The sequence below is a fragment of the Tachysurus fulvidraco genome, chromosome 12 (genome assembly GCF_022655615.1).
Source record: "Tachysurus fulvidraco isolate hzauxx_2018 chromosome 12, HZAU_PFXX_2.0, whole genome shotgun sequence".
NCBI classification, from domain to species: domain Eukaryota; kingdom Metazoa; phylum Chordata; class Actinopteri; order Siluriformes; family Bagridae; genus Tachysurus; species Tachysurus fulvidraco.
In genome coordinates, this window is record NC_062529.1 from 12,093,213 (window position 1) to 12,112,591 (window position 19,379).

The window sequence follows — 19,379 nt, forward strand, 5'->3', positions numbered from 1 at the left end:
TGGACAAAAAAAATCAATTCAGTTTTCAGTGAAATAGTATAAATTGTAATAAGAAACAACTGATATGAGTTGAAGCATAAAGTCCAGTGTCACATGCAAAAAAAAAACAAAAAAAGGCAATTTATCCTGCATTAATTGATGTTTTCTGTAACCTGCCTTTAAGAGAACTTTGTCACAACTGAACAATGCATAAACAAATATGATACATTATCAAAAGACAAAACCATTTATCAAGAGACTAGACTATGCATAGCAGTATTGGATTAATGAGCACTGTTCAACAAGTTTACACATGAAATTATGTAAGTTAGCTTTGTAAACTTGATGTCCACACATCACTGCACTGTTATAGCCTTTATATTTATTCACTGTATATGCCTTCGTATATACCACTTGCTGTAAATATGCTAGATATTTATCTGCACTTTTGCACTTCTGGTAGATGCCAAACTGCATTTCGTTGCTGTGTACTTGTACAATGCAATGACAAAGTTCTATCTGTCTATCAATCTAAACTTCAGCAGTCTCCATGAAATGCCATGATTTCAGGGGCTGCTATTTTCTTTCAGGGTGAAGCAAATGTCTGTTAACGAAAACCGTTTGGTGAAGACATCTCGGTTAGTTTTGGAGTAATTCAGTTACTCATTCCACAAATGTGTTTATTCACAGGAATCTACGCAAACAGGTTTGAACACAATTCAAACATAAAGCTGAGCCTCTCATGGGCCAAATCAGGGTGTGAATTATTAAAGCAGTAAACGGTAAGATGTATTTCTGCAGTACCAAACAGCCCTATACGTGATGAGTTGACACTGGTTCATACTTAAGTCCCACATTACATATGTTGTTGTTGTTTTTTTAACGCTTGTTAGCTTAGCCATGTAAACAAAGCGCTACCTGGACAACACACCTGCACAATCAACTGCCATTTACAGCTTTCTCCACTACCACAAAAGCCTTACAGATGAGCTATCTATCAAACCCCTAGTCCAAAACAATAACAGTACTACAGTTCAGTACCTAGTCACTGTATCAGGTTCAGTATTTTCGTAAACGCTCATGACTGTCGTGCTCATGTTAAATCATCAGAAACAAACACTCTTAAGGCTCAAATGGTTCTTAGGGGTTCATGAAAGTTTATACAGGAAAAAATATATACAGGAATTGTAAAACGACAGACGTAAAAAAAAAGGTGAATTTTATATTAATTGTCAAACATTAACTTTCAATAGTGTTTGTAAATTGTTGCTCGCTTCAGCAGCCGGTTGGTGCTGAATGACACGCGCGAGCCGCCGAGTTTCTATGAAACTGAATGTAAACAAAAGCGGCGCACGAGTTAAAGAAACACTGTATAAATATGACGTGACAAAATAGTAAGAGTGAAACAAATAGTTCTTTAAATGTTCGACAGATTTACTCACCTCTCATCCAATCCACTACTTGTTTAGGTGACCACTTGGTTATCGGTTCCATGGTTTCTTACTTAAACTACCAGGCAACAGAAGTTTGAACTAAACGCCGACTGCAGCAGCCACAGTGTAAAATTGTCACCGAACACTGTATTCATACTTCCATCCTTCTACGTTGAAGCTGAAAAATATTCCACTTTAAAACGATCACTGGTGTTTTCACTCAGTGAAAATGAACGCAGCTGAACGACCGAGGTCAGAAGAATCGCTCCAGAAAAGCAGTGAAAGATTAAATGACAGAGAGCTGTCCAATCAGCAGCGAGACAGGCAGGCGGGGGAGGGGCTTTAGCGCGCGCGCGCGCGCACACACACACACACACACACACACACACACACGCTAGTCAGAACCTAATTAGTAAATGAATTATGTGCTACAGTTGAACAAAAACCCACCATCAATTTCATTATTCAAACATTGCGGTGTCTAAACACGCACGCACGCGCACACACATTAAATAATGCTAATGCTAAAACCAATCCTAACTTTACCTCAGTAATCAAGGGGACATCTTTTAGCTCTTTGTTTTTTTAAATAAGCAAATCGGGCCAACCAAATGTACACACAAGCAAAGTAGAAGAGGAAACAAAGAAATATATCTATACATGTGTGATATTGCACACGTGGTGTTGGTATAGACTGAATGACCGTACTGCAAATCAAAGCTGCAATATACTATAATACCATAATGTTCCAATGGAGCAAACACATTTGACATGCAGACTCACTTAAGTGCCTGTGATTAAATATCAGACCCTGTTTTATTAACTTTAAGGGAAAGAAAAATGTGCTGTTATAGCAAAATAATCAACTTTGGGCTGATAGAATTTCACACCACAGTGTCACTGATCATTTTCCAGATCTTTGTTGACTGCAGTAACAGTATATATATATATATATATATATATATATATATATATATATATATATATATATATATATATATATATATATATATATATAAAATTAAACCTTCTGATTAATGTTCCAACTCACCACTGCCCTCTAAAGTTTACACAGGCACATGAGTACAAAATTAAAAACCTTTCTAATTTTCTGTTTTATTCTGTGGTCTGATGAAGTTCCCATTGTCAGGACAGATCTAGAAATAAATAAATCATGTGTTTCACATGATCTGAGCCAAGAAAAACAGGTGGAATGTGTCCTAAGATGCCACACCTATCCTTCATGTCAAATAAAAGAACCATGTCTTATCAGGAATAAGCCTAACCCTAAATCACTCTCTTGCCGAACAGCTGGAAAGTATATTATACTGTTCCTGTAATTACACTTTCACACATATCATGAGCAATAAAACAATGGAAATTAAACACTATAATTACCTGTTTCGTCTGGCAGTTTGTTTATTGGTAGAAGGCAATCCCCTTGATGCAAGATTGATGATTGTTCACCCCATAAATCTAAAATTTCCAGCTGAGGATCCAGTGACTAATATAAAACATATTATTCGATAACTACTTTGAATGCCGCACTACTTTTCAACGTATATCCTGAAACTTAATTAATAGAAAGGCACATGCAAGAGTGAGGAGTGTGACTTCCAACCAACAGTGTCTTCCACTGTGTTTAATGTTCGCACTGTTATCAGTGACTTAAAGTGAATCAGTTGTGAATTATTATATAATCATAGAAAATCCAACTTCCCAAATTTGACATCAACTAAAATTAATATCAGTTACCAAAAAGCATGTAATTTCACTACAATAACACCTTTAGTATCCTTGTAAAAGAAAAAACTATTTAAGACCACAAATGAGCTTTTCAACTGTATAAGGTATGACTCTATAAACTTCTCAGAAGTATCAGATAATTGCATAATAACATAATAACAGTTTGTTTTTCATACTTTGCACGCAAGGGCATTAAGGATTATAAAATGACTGTGGTCCACTGTGGAACTAAATCAAATTCTTATAATAACAGAGGAGAATTTCTGACATTCTTTCACATCATAGGTGAACAAGAATGAGGATTTAAGGCTTGCCACAGTCATATTTTAATGAAGTAGTTGTATACTTCCTACTATACATATATAAGTGAACTGTTATGGTGATTATTAGGAAGACTGAGATCTTTGTTTGTGTGCCAGTGAGAGAGAGTAGAGTGTAGCAATAATTACAGTTTTATAATATTTTTGTTGTAAATTTCATTAATGAAATGAGAACGCAACAGACTTCTATCAAACCCTTGACATGCAAAATCAATTCAGGGGAACAGCCTTTACATGCAGGACAGGTGCACAGGAAATCATATTTCAATTCTGACACTTTGGACACACATGACAGTGTGAAATAATTAAAGCCTCACACTAGTATGAGACCTGAATTCCTTTTGTGAAAGATCTAAGCATATTCTATAATTGTATGAAATAATATAAAATATACTACTATTTATTATAATATCATATGATAACAATTATATGTCAGATTCTGTGATAAGATATTTTTAGTCCATACAAAGGCTGTTCATTATACAGTATTTGCTAAATGGATGTTGGAAATAGCCTCACAGTGTAAAAAACTTTATTCTGTTGTAGTTAGAAGGATGGAGTGAAACTAGACATTTAATTAACCACAGGAGTGTCAGCTGAAGGAAGTGTTCATAATGTAGAGTGTATGCCGGGAATGTGTGACTGAAGCATGATCATAGTTCCTGTTTGCTTATGCTTCCTGACAACAATGTTTAACCACAAAATAGGCTGAAAATAAAAGTAAATGACCAATACGAGATCTTTATAATATGAATATAATTCATTTCTGGAGTCCAACCATATCCTGCGTATGACATACTAAAGAAGCTACAATCCCAGCATTTACAACAAACCCTAACATGCATGTTAAAAGAGATTTGCTGGAATTTCCATGAATTGTCTCCTATAGTAATAACAATACTTTATATTATATTATTATATTATATTATATATGTTCATAGTACATATTCTACTGTATATTTCTGTTTATAGTATTAACAATATATTTTGTTTATAGCACATACCCTTCTGTAAATTTCAGTTTATAGTAATAGCCATCTGTATATTATGTTCATAGCACATATATATTGATCCGTATATTATATTCATAGCACACACACACACACACACACATACACACACACCCACACACACATACATTCACCTGTGTATTATATTCATTGTACATACACACCTGTTAATTACTATTTATAAGAATAGCCATATATTTTGATACAGCACATATCCTTCTGTAAATTTCAGTAAATCTGTACATCATGTTCTTAGTACACACACACGTCTGTAAAATATCCCATATCACCACTTTATTTAACTTATTTAAATCTGTAAAAACTGTATATCCTGCACTTGCTACTATTGCACTCTGGTTAGACCTAAACTGCATTTCGTTGCCTTGTACTTGTACATGTGTAATGACAATAAAGTTGAATCTAATCTAATCTAATCTAATCTAATCTAATCTAATCTAATCTAATCTAATCTATGGAGGAATGAATGTGAATGAATGTGGCCTCAATCAGCATCTGTCTCTTAAAAAAAAAAGCTCCAGCAAGACTCAGAATGTAAATATTACATCTTACTGTAAATGTGAACATTATATCTCAAAATAAACGTCTGAGACTACATTGAAAAGCTGGAAGTTGTTTTGTATATTGGAAATAAATGGAAGGGTTAAAAATGTTGAAATGTTTAAATATTTAAAACAAATAAAAGTACGTTCTGATTATCCTGAATATTTAGTATTCAAGATCTGCATTATTTTTAGGTCTCTATTAGAATGTAAGCAAATGTGTTATACTGATCATGTCCAGCTTAAGTGTATACTGTCATTGCAGCAAAAAAGGGAAATATTAAATATTCAGCAACTCTAAAATTCATTTAAATATGTTTAAGTTTCTTTTTTGAACTCAAGTTGAAAATGGATGTTTTAAATTAAAATAGAATTCATTTCACTATGCTCTCAGACTTTTGGACCCCCATTGTATGTGTTTGAGTGTGTGTCTGTGTGAAAACATTGCATCATTTAATCCATTCAGAAATTTATAAATGGTTGTTTCTTTATGGCACATATATAAACATGGATACAAAGGTTTCTACAAAATAGCCCACATGATCATGAGCTTTTTGAATGTATTTTGAGGTACATACATCTTCAAATCTAATATAATTGATTTGATTGAAAATGAAACCATTCAAATACTGAAAACATTCTTTCTAATGCATTAGAACAGCAATATTTAACAGATTGAGAAATCTCATAGAACACCAGTCAGAATGTCAAAGCATACAAATATAGTGATTATACTGATGCTAAAATAATCTGTTATCATATTTGGTCCTGTGGTACAATATACAGTTATAAATCAATAAGCAAAAATACACAATTTAACGAAGATAAGCCCAATTCTAACAATATGGTGTCTAGAACACTAAATAATCTAGTGCTTTGTGGTAGACTTCATAAGGGCTTTGTTGAGGTGTTCCTTATTAGAAATGATATAAAAGAATATTATGGTGCCTTTGTAAATGGATTCTGGCTTTTCATGTTGAGGTACTCAAAAACAAAGACCTGCAAAATCTTGTTGAGGTTCTGGATCGTAGCTCGATCCAAGTTCTCCTCATTGTCATCAAAGTTGTGCCACACAGAGGGAAATGGGGTGGGGATGAGATGAAGAACCCGGACCCCTGTGAGAACATGGAAATGGCAAAGAGGTGTGGATTTCATTGTCTTTCTTCTGTTTAAAATAAAAAGTAGGATTCTGAATAAAATCAGGTCGACATGCTGCTGGAGAGCTTCATTTGTCTGTAATGTAATAGTAGAAACTAGCATTATGATAGTACCTTTGCTAAGGAAGGGCATGTGGTCATCCTGCACAGGACCCACAGGCATGCCAGGCCAGAAGTACTGCACTTCATTAGGATGGTCCTCCAGCTGGCCCAGAGTGTGCAGGCGGCGCTCTAAATATAAGCACACAGTAACAAGACAGCTGTTGTAGATCTAAGTGTCTACTGACCACACAGTAATTTGAAAGTACAAAACAAAAACAAGAGACTCAGCCATAAAACACATATAAACAAATGGCCAAATAGAATACTGTAAGTAAGAGCAAGTAGAATGCTGCAAATTATCAAGTAGAACACAAGTGAAGGAAATACGTAGAATCAAGGCCATTGTTTATAAAAGAATATAGGGAAAAGTAAAGGCACTGGTTATTATTATAATTATTAAATATTATATAAAACACAGACATGGACCACATGGCCACAAACAAAGCCTTTGTAATCTTTTGTACACTTTTCTGGCAACATTTTCAGACTGGCTGAAATGGATCTGATTGGCTCTGTGTATTCACATGTTAATACATTTACTGTATGGACACTGATTGCTGGTGGGAATGCAATCTCCACGATGCAGTGAATTTTTCTGGAGCAAGATATAGCAATAGCTTTGAGAAATGTTCACTGAATGCAGGTTTGTCAGATGAGAAAATTAGATATTAATGTATGTTTGCCAATTGGCTATGTGAAAACATTTTTAATTAGTCATCTTCCATATTAATCAATTGCCACATCTTAGCCACATTTATTTCTTCCATTTGGCAGCTGCTCTTATCGAGAGCGACACATTTATCGCACCTTTCCTATCAGCAGATCAACATCTTAACCACTGAGCTACCAGTCACAGCACTGAAGAAAAGACTATTTTACCTGGCATTTATTTACAGTTGCATTTGTCTCCCTACTATGTATATACTGAACATAGAAAGTACACCTCTAAACCCCTACATAAATAAACCAGTTAATATAAATATAAGCTTAACACTACCATTGCCATTGACTAATAATGCCCTTTAGATATATACGGTCGATGACTGTAACTAATTTGTTCAAATCTGAACAAATTGAAAATCTGTCAGTGTAAAAGAAAGTGAGTTACAGTATAGAGTCTAACTATTCACATAGAAGATGCATAAAATGTGCTAGTGCATCTGTTTAGATATTAATCTGTGTGTGTGTGTGTGTGTGTGTGTGTGTGTGTGTGTGTGTGTGTGTGTGTGTGTGTGTGTGTGTGTGTGTGTGTCAGCACTACATATAAAACTGAGAGCAATGAAAGAAATAAAAAAATTTCAAATGCAATAAAAGAAGCTCACCGATATTCTGGAGCTTGGAAAGCCACCTGGCAGTGTTGGAGAACTGATTACCGAAGTGAGGCATGGGACCACCGATCAAGTCCAACAGAACAAAGAGATCCTGTTTTAAAAAGGAAAAAGGTAGGTGGACAAAAAGAAAGAAGAAAAGAAGACAAGGCAAACACAGGCTTTATGAGTCATGACAGAAAAAAACTGTCTTGAAATAGTGCTGGTGTGCATCTCTGTTTAAGATAAGTTTTCAAAGGCTTGACTTTCCCCTGGTGTTTGAGAACAGACATGATGTCATTTTCTCTCCACTGCTGACAGCACTGCCTCATGGGAAGACTCAGAAGCTCAGGCAGCATCTGTATTCTTAATATGTCTAACTGGTCTTAAGCTTTTTTTTGCAGATAAATCACTAGGATTAACAATACAATGTACTGTAACCATTAACATATGTACAGTAGTATAGTACCAGTAACCTGCAACACATTAACCCTTTCATACAAGATTAGAGTGAGTGTTAAATTGTAAGAATAAACTTACAATGCCATCCAGCTGGTTGGTATCTGTGGCTCCCACTGGGTGTGCCGTGTTCTCCATTTTGGCTGCCAGATGTCGAGAACCATACAGAGAGTCAGTAGAGGTCCACTGATACAGAGCCTCCTCTCCATCAAAGAAAATCAGCTGTAGAGTCAAGTCTGAACCTGCTTCCTGAAAGAGCCAAAAGGACCACAATATACACATGCTGCCATCCAGTGGTGAATTTAGTGCAAGTGAATATTATTAACCCATATTTAAATAGGATGTTTCTAAAAGGTTACCATTATGTGGTATGTATGAATGTATGTATGTTATGCTATTCCATTACCAAGCTATGTATGTATGTACAATATCATATCATCTACATGGATGATTCATTGTTGTCACATTTTTTTCACTTCATCTGATGACACCTTTTACTTGCTTATCACAGTAACATGGTCAAATATAATCTCCTTGAAATACAGTTATTTTGCTTGATTTTTTTTTCTTTGGACAAAACACTGGATTTAAATTTTGATGCATGAATACTACCACAGCTCCTTACCTTAAGCGTTTTTAGCTCGTTATCCAATGCCCTGGCCATCTCTAACAGCATGGAGCAGGGCACAGCTGAATCAGTGGCGCCCAGAAACTCACGTCCATGCCACTGAGGAGGGAAATATTTTGAGTCGTAGTGACAAGCCAGCACTATGCGTCGCTTAGAACCAGGGTGAAGAGTAGCAATTATGTTATTGAAAGGCATCTGGCCATAAGGAGTCCAGCTCTGGAAGCGATCCTCAGTCACCTCCCAGCCTGCATTCAGTGAGCTCAGAGTAGATTTTATTCGCTGGGGGAGCAAGCAAGAAATGCAAATAAGATCAAGTATCTAGCCTTATTAACTTAAAATCTACACTAACATACTACACACAGACCTGTTGCACTGCTTGGCTTCCAGGAGAACCAGGATAGCGCACCACCAACATGGGCTTCAGGTCATTCTTCCACATGCGGTCAATGTCTGTTTGAGCCAGAACATTTATCAGATCATCAGAACTTAGAGTGTTTGCTGTGTGGTACAGCTGGGGAGAGAGAGAGTAAGAGAGAGAGAGAGAGAGAGAGAGAGAGAGAGAGAGAGAGAGAGAGAGAGAGAGAGAGAGAGAGAGAGAGAGAGAGAGAGAGATCTCCAAATTGTCATCAGATAATTTCGCTTTGACTAAATACTTCAGCATACATACTTAGGTTGACAATATTGGGGATGGCTATTAAGCATTTACATCTGCTAGTACTACTACACTGAAAGTAAATCTGACATCACTAATTTCTGACACTGAATATAAACAGACCCAAAGGACACTTTTAGGAATAATTGATGGAACAGGAGAAAGTGCACTGAGATTATAGAGAAAAATCATGACTGAGAAAATGCAGTGACACATTTAACAGCACTATTTTCCATTTATGTTAGCCTTTTTATATATTATTGTTCATTTTTCATTTTGAATTCGTGTTGGATATATGAGACCTACTATGGTGATAAAATCTAAATGTCCAGTGAGATGTTGTTGCATGACTGGTGCATGAAAGATGAAGGCTTGACTCTCAGCAATGAAAAAAAGCTTAATCACACATCCCACAGTTATGTTACTCACCACAAACAAATGGCATATTTTGAATCATCTACAACGTGTCATTAAATGAGCAGATGCTGCTTGAAAATAAGCAGATGCTGCTGTGGGATTTCTATTTTGTTCATATTCTAAATGGACCTTTTGTTATCTACTCACTTTATCATAACAGTTATAAACATATTCCTCTAGAGTTTATTCATCCATAGATAATTTGGTACAAACATTAAAACCTGTTAAATGATAGACTAGTAAAGATGATCTTAATGCATTATGACAAAAAATGTAGACCAAATGAGAATAAAGACAAACCAAACAGTGTTTTGATATCAAGCAACACTTTTACTCTTGTAAATAAAAATATTACTCATACATGATAGAATATTCAGACAGCCATGTAGGTTCCTGTTCACAAATCTCCCTTTTCTGTTCCGAACACAGAAAGCAAAATTACTGAATTATAAACAGACATGGCATACGTTATTGACACTTAACTCAGGCTTTATAACAGAGCCTGGTCATACTTGTTTGTATGGAAAATTATACCCTGCCAATGCCACATGAGTAATTATGTGGTCTACATTAACCACACATTGCAACAGAGAACCTTTAAGTATAACATGAAAAGGGGAGCAGTATTTGGAGATTACTCACATTATAGAGGAATGTCACGGTATGAATTACTGCTTTTGCTTTAACTTGTAAGAGAATACTGATATAAATGTAGCTTATATATCATCCTACACTGAACTACATTTATAGTGTTTTAAATCCAAATCTGACCTTGGTATGGCATTGATTGGATTTGACGTCCCTCTCATTACATTTGTTGGTCTCCAAGTCGTGGTGGGGGTGTGCTGTGAGTCAGTAATCACAACATGCTCATGAACAGAAAATTCCTGATGCCACCTTCCCTCAGTTCAGTGGCGTTACTGTATCATTGGCAAAAATATATAATTCAGTATGCCAAAGGTTGGTCTGTTATGGGATAATGTTGTTGTAAGTTACCCGACCATGGAGGGAAACCATCTGTTTGGCCTAACAGTTATTTAACAGCTTGTTGATTGATTAATCATGTAGATACTGGTTGGTTAAGGTGTAAACCACTGCTCCGGGTGTGTGTTCACTGCCGTGTGTGTGTGTGTGTGTGTGTGTTCACTGCTGTGTGTGTGCACTTTGAATGGGTTAAATGCAGAGAACGAATTCTGAGTATGGGTCACCATACTTAGCTGTATGTCACGTCACTATTAAACCTGTAGTCACACAAAACACACCTAGTTTAGATTAGACTAAGTACGATGTGTGTCGTGCCACATTCTCCTTACATACACAAAAAGGAAAACCCAAATCATCATGATGGAAGTTTTATTCATACTCAGAACACAGTAAACCATAAATTATACTGCAACTTTAAGGTCACGCTACAATTGAAATCACTTCTCACTATATGTTATGGAAGGATTAAGCAAACACAGATCTATAAATAACTTGATGTCAGTAGGTGGATCAATGAAGAGGAGCATGCTGCCATGGCAACAAGGAATAGGAAGACAGAAGCAAGAGCTGAAGTGTAGGCACAGAAACCCCCAATACGCAATACACAAATCTATTCACACAAGATCATATTCCTTACCCGGGATGGTCACACCATAACACACATGGGCAGGTCAAGAAGCATGCTTGTGGTTTTAATGCACCAGTCTGACCTGTTATCAGATATTCAAAACCAACCCAAAGCTAAAAGCAGCCATAAACCATCTGTGATAAACCTTGACACATAGGTTGACTAGAAGGTTTTAAAACATTTAAATCTATATTGCACAACAGCTTCACTTATGATTATTTATTTCCATTTTATATTTATTATTAAACCTTGCTGCAGCAGTGTACTTTAGTCATCCAGGTTGAGAAACATTAGTGCGTAAACATGTGATTTTTTTCGCCTACAGGCAGATTTGTAATCAGCACAAATCCTCGACCCTACCGTCATGAATTAGTTGCAAAAACGCACATCAAGATATGTTATGAAGGTAAATAAATGTACCTTTTCTTGTGTCCAATGTATTTGAGCACAGATGTGGCTCGTAAATGTTGCAAAGATGCCAAGCAGCGCGACGAACCGCATGGCTGAACCGGGTCTCATGTGGCTCCTCATCATACCCGTTATTTGTGAGCGACTTCAGAGAGAGGGATCATGTGAGAGAAGAGGAGAGGAGAAGGAGGGAGGACCTGAAGCCTAGCCACAGGGGGACACGCCTCATTCAGTTACAGACACGCAGACACAGGCAGAAAACAACCCAGAAAAAGATGTTGAATCAAATTCTGCAGAAAATTTCTCTTTAGTTTGACCAAATAACAGCTGACAGAGTAAATTAGACAGCTGGTAAATCTGGTATGGTGCTGGTAGTATCTATATTACCACCTCTAATACAACCTTGTATAGTGATTTTATAAAAAGAAAATTCTTGAATTGAATTTTGAACTTACCAAAAAAATATCAGTTTAGACGATTAAGAAGAAATTTGAAAAATATCTATTTGGCAACCCTATTAACTCTATAATACTATAAGGGGAATACTTTATAGAGGATAGAGTATCCTTCTTATAATATATACTTTATTGAGGAATATTATAAACACCATAAAACATATAATCACAAGTATAGAAATGGTTCGAGACCTCGGTTACTTCTTCTAAAAACAACACTTTCGTGTTACATTATTTTGTTATAATAACATATACCCTTTGGGCTACATTATATTATTATATTAATCTTACACATGGTAATATTATACATAAAATACATTGGACAGGGATTTTTGTCGAATACAGTAAATAGTTTATAGTGCGTAATAACACGGTGATTGAATAAAGCGCTCTGTTTAATGTCTTATTCATCTTAGTGTTTACATTTGACGTGATTTTTGATTGGTCAGTGAAAACACGTGATCATCTGGCTCTCACACGTGTTAGGTGACGGAGGTATACAGGAAGTGATTGGTGTGCATGGTGTGCATGTGAAATACTGTTTTATGTCGAAGACGCTTTTAGGTTTTTGTTTAAATGAATAACATGGATGATGACATTTTAAATCTGAAGAAACAGCTCCTGGAAAAAGATGCGGAAATCACTGCGTTGAAAAACAAGCTGGAGCAAATTCAGCAGGTCTGCATTCATGAGACAAATACAACATTCAGCCTCTTAATACCGTATGCCAAGTGTATCATTTAGTATTCCGTATTCGATCTGTTATTTTGTCAGGATAACTCTTTACTAATGGGGTTTCAAGACCAGGTATCGCAGTTGGATCATCTACAATGTTCTGCTTTAACCAACGATGATATTATGCGCTACAGCAGGCAGCTGCTCCTGCCAGAGCTCGGTGTCAAAGGTGAAAACATTTCTAGCATTTAGCAGACACCATTAGTCCAGAGTGACTTACATTTTATTTCAATTTATACAATATGAATAATTGTGGGATTTGAACTCATGACCTTCCATTCAGAAGTCCAATGTCTTAACCACTAGGCTACCACATCCCCAAAAGCCTAAAGAAATGTAGTTATGAAACTGTTCCAGCTTTATATTTGATAAAACAGGTTTGAAACAACTTGCTTCTTATCTTTCCAGGTCAGATGAGCCTTTTAAACACATCTGTATTGGTGGTGGGTTGTGGAGGTCTGGGTTGTCCTTTAGCTCTCTACCTCGCTGCAGCTGGAATAGGTAGGCTGGGTTGTAGATCATCTAATAGCCATACATTAACTACAGGGAAAAGTGGGTAGGTTCTTTACAAAGTAACAGATTCATTCTTCTCATGTTGGTCTGAACAGCATTCAGACAAACAGCACAGCTTTTATCTAATCTAATAATTGTACCTAATCTCTCAGTTGCACTATTATAAACTGCTGTAGAAAGGAAATTATTTACATTTATATTATTTACTGTAAAGTTTCACCCAAATGAGGATGAGGTTCCCTTCTGAGTTTGTTTCCTCTCAAGGTTTCTTCCTATCATATCATCTCAGGCCATTTTTCCTTGCTGCCGTCACCACCGGCTTGCTCATTAGGTATAGGGACAGGTGTATATAGTATTTAAAATTTTAAGTTAATATTCTTTAAATTAGTTTTAATCTTTGTGTATATTTATTAATTATTTTATCCTTATTTTTTTTCTTCATCTTCTTCTTATTCTACTTCTTCTATATTTATTTCTTTTTTCTCTCTCTTCTGTTTCCATATTAATGTAAAGCTGCTTTGAGACAATGGGAATTGTTAAAAGAGCTATACAAATCAATTGAATTGAATTAATTTAATTTCTAAATCCGATTTTTTTTTCAATTATAATGCTGGAATTCAATACTGCACCCTGCAGCCTTAGTCTGAATAGTTAGATTGAGATTTAGATTGAGCATTCTTGATTGATTGATTAAACTTGTTTTGTGGACAAGACTTAACTATGTAATGCGAAATTATCCTAATCCTAATTTCCAGTTTAGACTAGGTTTTGCACTAGTATAAGTGCTCAAATAAACGTAAATTACAAAACCCTTAAATTTTTCTTTGCACTCAACAAATACAGTTGGGTAAGCTAATAAAGGCAAAATAAACTTCAGTAACCATTCATAAACAAGCACATGAAATGTACAAACACAATGTGAACGGCAAGATCATTTTGTATATAATGAGTATACAACTTAATACAATATATTACAAAGGAATAGAACTAATTACTTAAGATTTCATGCCTTATATTTTTGGATTTCCTGCCTTATATCTATTTAAAATGCTTAAATGTTACAGTAGACATTTATAATGCTTATCAATTTTGGACAAGGTTGTATAGTGTATACATATACTGTATGTACCTGTTTGGTAACTTATGCACACTTGTCACAGGATTGTCCTGAATATAGATCAAGAATTTATATTTAGTTTAATATTGTGTATATTGCACACTATCAGGGCGTTTGGGACTGTTGGATTATGATGAGGTGGAGCTGAGTAATCTGCACAGACAGGTTCTGCACACAGAGCAGACTCAGGGTCTGCCCAAAGCCTTGTCTGCAGCACAGGCCCTACACAGGTACATCTTTTTTCTACACAAAGACAAGTATGCATTAGGAACCAGGCTGAACCCTGTTACTTAGTGTGTTATGTGTTAACTGTACTTTCCTGACAGGTTAAATTCTACAACACAGTGTGTGCCATATCATCTCCAGCTGTCCCCTGAGAATGCCTTGCAACTCATCCAACAGTATCCTTTCATGCTGTACTGTTTAGATTTTTAGAATTATCATCTGATGTTTTCAGTGCTATTTTGATTCTAAGTGTTTGTATTCTTGACTCCTTGTGCTTTTATGTATGACATTGTAGCTGATTGTTCAGATAATGTTCCAACACGGTATCTTGTCAATGATGCCTGTGTTCTCAGTGGCAAGCCCTTAGTGTCTGCAAGTGCTTTGCGAATGGAAGGCCAGGTAGGACACCTTTAAGAGCAATATGATAATGAATTGCACCTGAACACTTTAGAATGGGAATGAATGTGCTTTTATTAATAAACAAAGAAAACTGATAAAGTGCAAAAAATCAGCCTTACTGAGATGAATAAATATGTTTATCTGTCTTTTCTATCTCATTTCATAGCTCACTGTGTATAATTACAACCATGGGCCCTGCTACAGGTGTTTATATCCTGTTCCCCCACCACCGGACACTGTCACAAACTGCTCTGATGGAGGAGTGTTAGGAGTGGGTGAGTTCACAGCTATTACATGTACCTTTACCGGGCATTAATTAAGCTTGAAACATGCGTGATTTTACAGCCCCAGTTCTACTGTAATCCCCGCATGAGAGTAAAAGCTTACTCGTGCACACCTGTAGCACCAAAGAATACAGTTGCTACTTTTGGGTTCTTGATCAAGGCCTTTATCCCTCTCTGCTCCAGAGTGTTGTATCACAGCTGAGCATAGCTGAACCTGTGCTCTGACAACAGACTCCTAACAAGCCAAGACAAAGAAAATAATTTCAGTATGCTATCATGTAAAAATAGGGAATTCTTCTTCTTCTTGTTAGAATTTGTGACTTAACAGATCATGGAACAGTAATTGGTAGTGTAATGAGAGAGAGCAATAAACTGAAACTTAAAAATGGCAAATCTCTAAATAGTAATAGTACAACAATCCATATGATTATCTAAGAGGAATAAGTAATGGATAAGTCAGTTAGGATTGTATACACTTTGGACATGCTAGAATTGGGAATGGATTGTGTGTTCAAATTGGGTTAGTAACTGACTATTTTAGTGTATTTGTGCTTTTCTTGCAAAGGTATGCAAAGATTTATAAATGAGACTGCATGTGTGCTTAGCCTTAGGTACTTCCCCTCCCTACAAAATGCCCTCTTGATTATACCACTAAGCTTGATCTGTGTATTGAACACCCTACCTGATATGTAGACAATTTATATGAATAATACTTTTCTATACATGACTCCCATAGATAATTAAAAGTTCTCAGGGATTTCTGACCAGTCCTGTGCAGTGTAAAAGCATATTTCCATCTTCATTGCAGTGGTTGGAGTCATGGGCTGTCTTCAAGCTTTAGAGGTTTTGAAAATTGCCTCTGGACAAAAATGTATCCTTCATTAAATCCACAAACAGATTTCACTACACTGATTTCTTTAGATTTTAGTACACTATTTTATGGGATCTGTCTTTGACTGACCCATGAAGCTTCTTTTGGGCAGCAGCTGATGATGTTCGATGCTCAGGATGGCCGCTTTCGTTGCATAAAGCTGAGAGCGAAGCAGGCAAACTGTGCTGTTTGTGGAGATATGCCCAGTGTGACAGAGCTGCAGGACTATGAGAGCTTCTGTGGGTCTGCTGCAACAGATAAGGTCTGAATTATATCACAGAATGAAGTTTTGGGTCAATGTTTGTTAATTATTTTTATGTAATAAACTGTCCACAAGAGGTCAGTATAGCTCTGTCTGAAATCATGCCTGCAAATAATTCTGCGAATAAATCTGATTGCTAGCTTAATTAGTTTAAAAACCTTATTGTGAGTAACTCAGTCGATCTGATTGGGCTTCATCTGAATGAAATTTTGTTTGGATTGAAAGGGGTGGTGTAGATCTGAAATAATCCAGTAAATGGAGAAAAATCAGTCATGTAAATTAGAAATTCCTTCGTGAGTTTTTTTTTTTCCAGATATATGTAATTCACATGTAAATAAATATTTGAATTAGACTATGTAATTATGAAACATAACTGTACTTCTGGAATCAGCAATCGGATTAAATAAAATTGGATTCATGAAAATGGGCACAGTTGAACATATGTACTGTTGATTAACTATTCATCATATACTGTTCTATTTAGACCACAACAGTCAGTGCATTATTGGTACATACAAAAATGAATGAAAAATATCTTAGTTTACTCAATCTCAATATAAGGAAATATGAAATAAATCTAAACTTTAATTCAATTGATCTTACTCTAAGAAACTAAAAATCCCAATGCCAAAAATATTTTTTTTCAAACAACTTTGGATCAACTAAAATTACTGGTCAGGTTGATTGTTTATCTTTTTCTAGTGTCGTAGATTGAATCTACTCTCTGTAGAACAGCGAGTCTCTGTGCAGGTAAATACAATTCAGGCATTATTACCTTGTTTATTAGATGATTTTGTATTAATATAAAGCCAATTATATTAAAGAATGAACCTGTTACTCCACTTATTATCTGCAGGAGTATAAATCTATTGTGGACTGCGGGACTCCTCATCTCCTTCTTGATGTTCGGCCCAAAGTGGAAGTAGATATTTGCCACCTGCTCATTTCCATCAGTATGATTTTCAACAGTTTTCATACAGATTCTTGTTCAAATTGACACAATCATACAACAGTGCTATAGAGTGGCATTAGCAGTTGTTATATCATACCATTAAGATTTTTCTTTTTGCTATTAATAGATATTCCACTGGCCAGTTTAGAGGATCAGAGAACAGACCACATTAATTTTCTAAAGGAAAAGATCTGTGAATTAAAATCGCGAATGAGCACTGAATCACAAGTCCCAGGTACTTGGTAACATTTTACTCTAAAAATATTTGTATATTTTATTTATTGTATATAATGCATGGTGCTTTATGTGGATTTTAATGTACAGCTTTGTTCTTAAGATTTGACATCATATCCAAGTCATAATAAAAAATGGCAAATATTCCGCATGGTGGTTAGTTTTATTTAGTAAGAAACATACTTCTATCATTTACAGTTAATCTTTAAGAAGTAAAAAAGCTGTAAAAACCTTACACATTTTTTTCTTTTTGCTAGTGTATGTAGTGTGTAAACTGGGGAATGACTCTCAGAAGGCTGTACTGCTGCTGGAGAAGATGTCTGGAACTGAACTTGAGCACATCACTGTGAAAGATATCACCGGAGGCCTGATGGCCTGGGCTAATAAGATTGATCCATCTTTTCCAAAATATTAATGATTAATAATTCTGTTATTATTATTATTATAAATTAATAATGAACTATTTTTTTCATTACTTGTATTCCTTTATCCAAAAGTAAACATCCCAGTCATTATTTTCTTGTGTGTTCTCTTAAAATTATGTCTGTTTATTGATTGAAAGCATTTCAGTTCATTTTAAGTGCTCAAGATTTGAGATGAGACACCCTTGACATATCCTGACACCCACTATAAGCTGTTTTGACCCAGTGCCAGACAACAAACCAACATTACCCCATTCTCCTGAGATACCTCCTCAACAGCTGTAGACACTCTCTCAATCATGGGCTTTTTCCAAATCTAGAATGAAAGTGCACCTGAAAAATGTACAGAAATTGTGTGATGCAGTCATGTCAACACGGACCAGAAACTCAAATGAATGTGTAAATATTGTACAATCCATGCCATGATTTATTGAGGCTATTTTGAGGGCAATGGGAGGCCTTTTGCAGTATCAATTACTGTTCATATTTAAGTGCCCTGTAAGAGTATGTAAAAAAAACAAAAAACTTTTATTATGAGTATTGTTTCATTATTTTTTCTTTCTTTCCTGAACACAAATACTACAGTATCTGTAGCATTATTGTTTCTAGTAAAAATAGTAAATTGTTAATCTTAGATTAATTGATAGAATTTGACTGGTTTATCATCACTCTCCATTATCTTCCATGCTTTACACGCCTGCATGCTGAAGTATTTATAAACTCATGGGGGATTAAACATGTAACGGTATAGAATTACATTTATCTTCCCTAATTGCTCCATTTCTTTCTTTATAGCCAGCATCTTGCACGTTGCTTTCAGTCAGGAAGCTGAATGCGCTTCCTTGTGGTTTGTGGTAAAGTTATATTTACTGCGCATTATCGCCACCTTCTGGGGTTTCAAACTGCCAATTATTGATTATGGGATATTTTAATCTACAAATAAATGAATGAAGAAATATCACTTTCTGGCAGTGACCCCAGATGACAGTTAAATGAGTGTCCCTTCTGAAACTGGGTTTGTCATTGCTCCATCACTCAACAAGTAATGTATCCCAGGTAAACATCAACATTCCACCACACTTGCTCAGCAAATCTGCATTGTTTAGTCTTTGCAAAGCAA

The 19,379-nt window shown here is 35.7% G+C and overlaps 3 protein-coding genes across 6 annotated transcripts in view; 1 reads left to right on the forward strand and 2 right to left on the reverse strand.

Moving 5' to 3' along the window:
- Window positions 1–1,688, reverse strand: part of LOC113659446 (connector enhancer of kinase suppressor of ras 3-like) — a 42,870-nt gene extending 41,182 nt beyond the window's left edge. For both annotated transcript variants that reach the window (XM_047821437.1, XM_027172240.2), the window contains exon 1: window positions 1,422–1,688. In XM_047821437.1, coding sequence (XP_047677393.1) covers window positions 1,422–1,473 — 52 coding nt within the window. In that variant the 5' untranslated portion in view covers window positions 1,474–1,688. The remainder of the gene's footprint in view (window positions 1–1,421) is intronic.
- Window positions 1,689–5,513: 3,825 nt separating this feature from the next.
- On the reverse strand, window positions 5,514–11,968 carry qpct (glutaminyl-peptide cyclotransferase). 2 transcript variants are annotated; one of them, XM_027172075.2, is made up of 7 exons: window positions 11,803–11,966; window positions 9,066–9,212; window positions 8,699–8,980; window positions 8,155–8,322; window positions 7,630–7,729; window positions 6,320–6,436; window positions 5,514–6,163 (listed from the first exon to the last, which is right to left on the reverse strand). In XM_027172075.2, the coding sequence occupies exons 1-7, from the start codon at window positions 11,914–11,916 to the stop codon at window positions 5,988–5,990; spliced, it is 1,104 nt and encodes a 367-aa protein (XP_027027876.2). In that variant the 5' UTR covers window positions 11,917–11,966; the 3' UTR covers window positions 5,514–5,987. The 2 variants fall into 2 exon arrangements, with proteins under 2 accessions (XP_027027876.2, XP_047677023.1); XM_047821067.1 differs by having other exon boundaries at window positions 6,072–6,213; window positions 11,803–11,968.
- A 739-nt stretch (window positions 11,969–12,707) lies between these two features.
- mocs3 (molybdenum cofactor synthesis 3) lies at window positions 12,708–18,352 on the forward strand. 2 transcript variants are annotated; one of them, XM_027172024.2, is made up of 13 exons: window positions 12,709–12,923; window positions 13,020–13,149; window positions 13,389–13,481; window positions 14,720–14,840; window positions 14,937–15,011; window positions 15,117–15,234; window positions 15,401–15,509; window positions 16,327–16,389; window positions 16,488–16,651; window positions 17,354–17,401; window positions 17,508–17,604; window positions 17,731–17,838; window positions 18,095–18,352. In XM_027172024.2, exons 1-13 carry the CDS (start codon window positions 12,822–12,824, stop codon window positions 18,250–18,252), a joined length of 1,386 nt encoding a protein of 461 aa, XP_027027825.1. In that variant the 5' UTR covers window positions 12,709–12,821; the 3' UTR covers window positions 18,253–18,352. The 2 variants fall into 2 exon arrangements, with proteins under 2 accessions (XP_027027826.1, XP_027027825.1); XM_027172025.2 differs by lacking the exon at window positions 13,389–13,481 and having other exon boundaries at window positions 12,708–12,923.
- The last annotated feature ends 1,027 nt before the right edge of the window (window positions 18,353–19,379 follow it).